The sequence below is a fragment of the Tachypleus tridentatus genome, chromosome 4 (assembly GCF_004210375.1).
Source record: "Tachypleus tridentatus isolate NWPU-2018 chromosome 4, ASM421037v1, whole genome shotgun sequence".
Taxonomy (NCBI): domain Eukaryota; kingdom Metazoa; phylum Arthropoda; class Merostomata; order Xiphosura; family Limulidae; genus Tachypleus; species Tachypleus tridentatus.
The window spans coordinates 70,422,231-70,430,361 of record NC_134828.1 but is presented as its reverse complement, the minus strand read 5'-3'; the positions used below and the strand labels follow the sequence as shown (position 1 = coordinate 70,430,361).

At 35.1% G+C, this 8,131-nt stretch overlaps 1 protein-coding gene across 1 annotated transcript; it reads left to right on the top strand.

Moving 5' to 3' along the window:
* Positions 1-254: 254 nt before the first annotated feature.
* LOC143249395 (glutathione peroxidase 2-like) lies at positions 255-3,639 on the top strand. The gene is made up of 2 exons (XM_076499181.1): positions 255-713; positions 2,901-3,639. Exons 1-2 carry the CDS (start codon positions 495-497, stop codon positions 3,243-3,245), a joined length of 564 nt encoding a protein of 187 aa, XP_076355296.1. The 5' UTR covers positions 255-494; the 3' UTR covers positions 3,246-3,639.
* The last annotated feature ends 4,492 nt before the right edge of the window (positions 3,640-8,131 follow it).

Here is an 8,131-nt window from a genome sequence, read left to right as displayed (position 1 = left end):
ACCATTGACGACAGCCTGTACTTTGTTTCTTCGTTTTTTATATCTCTCTTATCTTTATTTTATGATTAGATTAAAAAAAAAGATATATTCCCAGTTCAGTTTGCAATGTTCATAGCGGATCATTATTTAAAGAATTTCATTAATCTTTTCTTGATAAATGGTAATATTTCTGTTCATACATCACATATCTGTGTATTAACGTCATTGTAAGGTATATTTTAGATAGTTTTTATATCTGATATGTAATTTCTTACTGCTTAAATACAATTAGTTGAAGCGGTTGACAATTTTACGGTTTTGGTCTATACTTTCCGTTCCTAAGTGAAACGCAGACACACCTGTACGTTCATTTTGCAACCACTTTGGTAAAACGTGCGTGTCGGGTAGACTGCGCATGCTTGTTTATAAAATAATACGCTTGATCTCAAGCCATCCTTAGTTTATACATCGAGGACTTTTGTTCACTACACACAACTGACGTTATACCTATTATAATGAGTATTGCCAAATCATTTTATGATCTAGCTGCTAAGTTGTTGACGGGTGAAATAGTGAATTTTTCCAAGTACCAAGGGAAGGTTGTACTGATCGAGAATGTTGCTTCGTTGTGAGGGACGACAGTGCGGGACTATACCCAAATGAACGAGCTCCTCTTCAGATACGGAGAAGATCTTGCAATTTTGGGGTTCCCGTGTAATCAATTCGGTCACCAGGTGAGTTTATTATTGTATTGTAATTTATAGATGTAAAGTATATCTTGTGGGATCTTAATCGTGTTCAAAGCCATCAAATTCGTTAACTTGCTATCGCGGCAAACCCATTTTTTTTTTTTTTTTCAAATGAATATAGCATACATACAGGCATACATAAATATTTTAAAATTTTAGTTTTTTTCTCGAAATCAAAATCTCCGTTTTTACGTGAAATTTTTTTACTTGTTTTATTTCAAGTAAAATCACGCAAGCAATATATATAAATGATTAAGTTACTGCCTAATGAGTGTAATAAGCTGAAAAAAAATAGTAAATTCGCTGTACCACTGAGACATATGTTTCCTACATAAAACATGTCCGTTTGTACAAATAGCTCCTAATATCCTAAATGTGACCTGCAATTTCTTCTGTCTTCTTGGAAACTATGCATTTGCAAGAGAAACAAATAGAAGGCCCGGCGAGGGTCGCGGGTTCGAATCCCCATCGCACCAAACATGCTCGCCCTTTCAGCTGTGGGTGCGTTATAATGTTACAGTCAATCCCACTATTCATTGGTAAAAAGTATCCCAAGATTTTGGCGGTGGGTGGTGATGACTAACTGCATTCCCTCTAGTCTTACACTGCTAAATTAGGAACAGATATCGCATATAGCCCTCGTGTAGCTTTGCACGAAATTCAAAACAAACCAAAACCAAACCAGAAAAAAATAGTATTTTTTTACTATTAATTTATCCACTTTTATCGATCCTTTCGATTACTAAGGCTAGCTACAGATATTAGTTATCTCAACTTTTTTTTCTCCGGCTACTAATTATATTTTCGCGTTCAAATGCACAGAGATGAAATTAATCTCATTGTAATTTGTATATGCAAGTACTGAGTCGTCGGGCCCGGCATGGCCAGGTGGTTAGGGTGCTCGATTCGTAATCTGAGGGTCGCGGGTTCGAATCCCCGTCACACCAAACATGCTCGCTCTTTCAGCCGTGGGGGCGTTATGATGTTACGGTCAATCCCACTATTCATTGGTAAAAGAGTAGCCCAAGAGAGTGTGGTGGGTGATGATGACTAGCTGCCTTCCAACTAGTCTCACACTGTTGAATTATGGATGGGTAGCGCAGATAGCCCTCGTTTAGCTTTGCGTAAAATTCAAAAAGCAAACAAACAAACTGTGTCATCGAGATACAGTAGCGTAACAATAGCTGTGAGCCATCCAGCGGTTTCTTCGAAATTAGCATTTCAATTTTTTTTTAATAATAGAACTGAGAGTAAAATATTCTGAGACACGGAACTTCACAACATTAAAATCTGTGATCCGATTACCTGTGGGAAACATAACACAGTTATTTATTTAGGTTTTGCTCTAAAACAAAATTATGATGAAAAAATTTAATACCATGTATATTTATAGTTGTAGTCTTAAAGTTGAGCAGTAAATCAAATTCACGACGAGGTTTATTCATTGTAGTAAATATTTTATTAGTGGAGTTTTGTTAATATATGTGATGTTATGCCGCAATTTCTATTCAAAGTAAAGTATAGTAACCAGTTCTATACTTGGGAGGGTTGAGTTTTTGCCGTTTTTTTTCTAAGATTAAACAACAGACATTCTGTAACTTTTTAAAATAAAAAAAACTCGCTGTTTCAGACTCTTTAACACTAATAACTAGCTAAGAAAATCAATAATTAAAGAACCTCATTATAAGCCTGAACTTTTCGATTTTCTATCGCAAGTTTAATGAAATTATAACTTTTAGCATTACACTAATAAGATGATGTTGTGTTTCACATAGATGATATGATTTATATATTAAAATGTAAGTCATTCCAAAGAACAAGCTTGTATAGCAGATAAAGACATTTGGTTGAACACATGGAAATGGCTGAATCAAGCTTTTTGATTTATAACGTTTGGGAACAAATTTTTGTAACCAGGGTAATGAGAGAAAAAATCGTATAAATTAATTGTTATCTGCTCTTATCTTTCAGTCTCCTAATTTATTTCCTTCGGTTGATTTCCCTTAAAAAAAAAAACAACAAAGCTTCCCTCCTCTGAAAGTACCATTTGTCGTAATTATATAAAAACGACAAAAGATAGCATTATATGGTAAAAAAAAATTTAATTTACTTCTTTTGTTTATTAATTTCATTAATATTTTCCAAAGTAAAAAGAAAACCTAACTCTTCCAGGAAAATTCCTCCAATGGGGAAATTATAAATAGTCTTCGATACGTCCGACCAGGAAACAACTTCGAGTCTAAAATCACTATCTTTGCGAAAGTTGATGTCAACGGAGATAAAAGCCACCCAGTATTTCGATACTTGCGACACCATCTTCCCACTCCACACGACGACCCAGTTTCATTTCTGAAGAACCCACAATGCATTATATGGTCTCCTGTTACTCGTTCTGACGTCAGCTGGAACTTTGAAAAATTCCTGATCGATAAAGATGGCAGACCATTTCGTAGATATGGCCCTCGTTATCAAACAATAAGTTTAGATCCTGACATTGCGGAGTTAATAAGCAAATAAATGCATAAAAAATATTAAGTAAATAATCGCTTTTCAAAGAACAACTTAATTTGTAAAATTATTAAAGCTAGATAATTTATTTGATTTAAATGCACTTAAAGTTCTTTGTAGATGTACAAAACTTGCACAAGGGCAACTTCATGGTAAGGAAGTCTTATGATGACAATACTTGAAACCTTGGTAAAGTATTGGTCTGATGATTACTTGTTTACAAGACGTTAAAATGCGCATTCTCTGCAGATAAAGAAACGCGCACTCCAAGAAATTCTTCTAGATTAAATTAACAAATCCAGAGTGTTATCAGTTCTAGAAATACTGTAGAAAACTACTGGTATTATTATCGAAATGGATGTTGGTTAAGCATTTTAATTAATAAATAAGAGAATTACTAGGCTTTTTTTTTTAAGAGATTTGTAAAGATTTGAAAACTAAGTAATTACACACACACACATAGTGCCAGAAAAATATATTTTCAGTGTCAGTATTTCATTTTCAGATGACTATCAAGTAGATATGTTATTCAAACAGGAAACTAATGAGTGTTGTTGTTTTTTATTTCGGCTTCTTTATACAGGGAATTTTTGTTATATGTTGGAGTTAGGAAACGGAAAGTTTGAACTTATAACAAAACGATGTATAACTGGAAATTATTCTCGATAGCAATAATGAGAAGGGAGTATATAAGAGCAGTAACAACGTAAACATTGCGACTCGAAGCGAAGTAATTTCTTCTATAAGGAACAGTGAAATAGGGTATTGAAGAGGGGTCATAACTTAAGAATATGTTCCACAGATAGCAACCAAAATGCTTACTGTACCTGTACAATACCTATACTATACTATACAACACATGATACAAACATATTTATAACTAATTCTGAGTTCAAAACCCTTTTAAAACAGCATTTATATTTACAGAACACTTTATTCAAAACTACTTTTATAAGCATTTCGAAGCAGCCTTGTACACTTAGAAGCCGTTTCATTCTTTTTATAGAACACATATTTGTGATATTTTCAAGCAAAGACTCAAACGGGAAAACCTTTGTTCGTGTAACAAAAATTGCAGAATATTAAACAACATTTTAAAAATACTTTGTGTGTTTTTTCCTTATAGCAAAGCCACATCGGGCGACCTGCTGAGTCCAGAGAGATGAATCGAACCCCTGATTTTAGCATTGTAAATCCGTAGGCTTACCGCTCTACCAGCTGGTACTAAAAAGACTTTCCAATCCCGGTCGCACCAAACATGCTCGCCCTTTCAGCCGTAGAGGCGTTATAATGTGACGGTCAATCCCACTATTCGTTGGTAAAAGAGTAGCCCAAGAGTTGGCGGTTGGTAGTGATGACTAACTGCCTTCCCTCTAGTCTTACACTTCTAAATTAGGGACGGCTAGCGCAGATAGCCCTCAAGTAGCTTTGCGCAAAATGGAAAACAAAACAAACAAACAAAAAGACATTCCCATAAGCTTTAATTTTTATGTTCTTATTTTGGTGAGTGCATGCATTGCGTTTGGTTTGAAGGTGTTGGGAGAGTATTAGTGGAGAAATGGAAATGCAGTTGTAAGGTCATCATCATCACTGGCATTCACCATCTTTATAGAAGATATAGGCTCAGGAGTTTCTTCCATTTGATAGCAGAAATACCTTATCTGGGTTCCTTGGTTTTGTTGTTTTGAAATGGTGTCCAGGCTTGTCTGCTTTCCTACTTGCAACTTTGTGTTTTAAAATCTCTAATAGTCCGTGTCATCTTTGCTGATCGATCCAATACGATGTCATGTTTTTTTAAATAATGTCGGTTGCAATTTAGACATGCTCAGACATATCTCTTGGCACTTGGACTGTGGAGCATCTTTGAGGAAAATCGTCATCATCCATAGTTTCTCTTTCAATTGTATGTCTATCTAATTCAGCAATGTCTTCAATGCTTTGACCTACACCATGCGACTCAAACAGCTCTTCGACATCATTTCTTCTTACTTCTTTTGCTAGTTTCACTATTTCACCATGTATATGTGTTGTGTCATCGAATCTTTCGAAGAAATACAGTGTATCAGAATATACTTTCTTCCACGCACTTTTCGTTTGGTGGTTTGAAACTTCATTTTTGAAAAAAAAAAACGACTCAACAAAGTCAAAAATCTTAAACTTCTTTCAGAATTGTTGGACAGTTTGTTTATCACTGCCATTAATTTCACTAAAGTTTCTGGAATGTCCATTGCAAATAACAGGCCTTGAAGCCTACAATGACACTCTGATCCGTTGGTTGCATAAATGAATGTGTCTTCGGTGGCATAAATACAATATTTATGTTCGGATACAACTGTTCAAAATCCAGATCGTGGGCACTAGCATTGTCTAACACGAAAAGTAAGGTAATTTTCTCAGAAAGCGTTTCCATTTCTGGTTTAAAAAAAAAAAAAGAAGACACACTAACCACTCGCCGAATATCTACCTTGTTATCAATAATTTGCGATGGGATTTCCATAAGCTGTTATTTCACAATGTTTTTCAGTGCTCGAGAATTTTCACAATTCTTCAGGGGCAGTGGCTTTAGCTTCTTATGTCCCTCGGTGAACGTAGCAAATAGCCTGATTTGGCTTTGCTATAACAAAACACGCACACACAATAATATGTCCTAGAAGGCACACGTTTCCAACACACTCCAGTTTGAACATTGAATACTTGTCTAGGAATATATCCACGTTTTTCAATACATTTTTTTAACGTTTCTTCAGAAAATATTTTGTAGCATCCACATGGCACTGACTGACTCTCTTGAATTTTTATGTTCTCAACTATGTTGTGCCTGGAATCTGTTAAACCATCTATGGGTAACTTTGAACAGATTTTCTCCAACAGATTTTTCTTCCGATTCCTTTTAAAGCCATCATACAAGTTTAGCGTCGTTTCCTGAATGAGGAATAAGTTGATTAGCGTGTTCTTGTGAAGATTCTCAATCTATAAAGCCAGCAATCGTTCCGTTTCTATCTATAACACTTCTTTGTTGTGTAAGTGTAACCTCTAATGATTTAAGCGTGCCTAATTTACTTTATTTCGTCAGCATTCATCACTATCATACATGCACTTGTTGGATGAAGTTTCAAGTGATGCCAAATACCAACCGCACGTTCACCATTTCTTCGCGCATTATTACTTAAACTTTGCAATATTTTGCTCTTTTTCTTACGCACATCACATACACTGTTACTATCACTACATTTGCTGTTCATTATTGAAGGGTTGCAACGATACTTTGCGCTAAACGCACTCACTACAATGAGCACTCAAAACATGAGGAAACACGTAGAAACCCAGCAACCTTCTTCCTCCCCTGCCTTTATATGACGTAGTCCAGCAGCTGAATGGTCAGACTCAGTTTTATTAATCTAATTTCTGTTTGTTATACCAATTAGTGTGGTACAAGAGTAGCCCAAGAGTTGGCGGTGGGTGGTGATGACTAGCTGCCTTCCCTCTAGTCTTACACTACTAAATTAGGGACGGCTCGGTGCAGCGGGCTAACAACCTACTCACTTAAATACCTGTTGAAGAATCCGCAAGCGATTGCGGCCCTATGTTCCGTGACGGAATCTAATGGTGATAACTATACCAATTAGTGTAATATAAAATCTTAGCTAATAAACCATGTGCTAATAGTATAAATGTTTTAAGGCCTTAATTCTGTGAGGCAATATTTAAAAAAACAATCGCGAATTTCTCATGGTTTTGCACTCGTGATACTTTCTCAAAGTATCTTCAATATTTTATTTACCACCTTTACAATAAGTACAAAATTAAATGTAAATTATTCACTATAAAATCGTCATTGCTCAGACAAATCATATTTTTATAGCCTTCAATTTTATTTGGTTACAGAGTTATCAAATAGAAAATTGAACACCTCCTGCCACACCCACTTTCGCATCCTCTCTTTTAGGATTTGTTAATAGTTCCTTGACATTCAATTATATATTACCTAGAGATGTATTAATCTGTCAAATAACGGATTGTATAACATTGTGTTCTGAGCAGATGAGCGTCAATTTCATTTGTACATTTTTAGTTCCCATGGGAAACTTAATAAGTAGCTTAAGCGAATTTGTAACGGTTGTTAGCGAATACCGTATATGCTGGCGTACAAGGCGACTAGGCATATAAGATGGCCTCCTAATTTTCAAGTTAAAATTTAGGTTTCAGACTATACCCGCCATATAAGGCGACCTCCCGAATCATGCACTTGATTAGTGGAACCAAATAAGCTTTTGAGGAAATGCTGTCCAATAATGCTTAGTAATCAGTATTCCAAAGAAAATAAAGTGTATATAATTGCTGAACATAGTTAATACATTCAATACAATACATTTTATGATTTTACGCACAGTATAGGCAAATAAAACATTTTAAACATGACTTTTTGTTAGGAATTTGTTATCTTTATCCAAACATTTCCCCCAAAAAAGTACTCTGTTATCAAAGACAATTTAGTTCATTGATCAATGAATAATAATATTATAAAATTCCCCCTGGATTATCACTGATCCTAAATGCAAAGTCAGCTTCGATCGAATATAATATTCGCCGAACTCTTCAGTGGAGATGTGTCTTGTCCTTTTGATTTGATTCTATCACCAGTACATTGGAAATCAGTTCCACTATCCGACTATATCGGATACACCAGTATAAGCTTACCGTACACCACAGGATTAAAGGTTCACATTTTATACTTGGTGTATAAGATGATCTCCAGTTTTGAGGGATCTTTTATAGGTCTCAAATGTCGTCTTATACGCCAGTATATACGGTAGTTAGAAAGTTAGAAATATTTTGAGATTTAGGAGAAATTGTCTACTTTTTGCATGTTATTAGTTCATATTCTTTTGTGCATT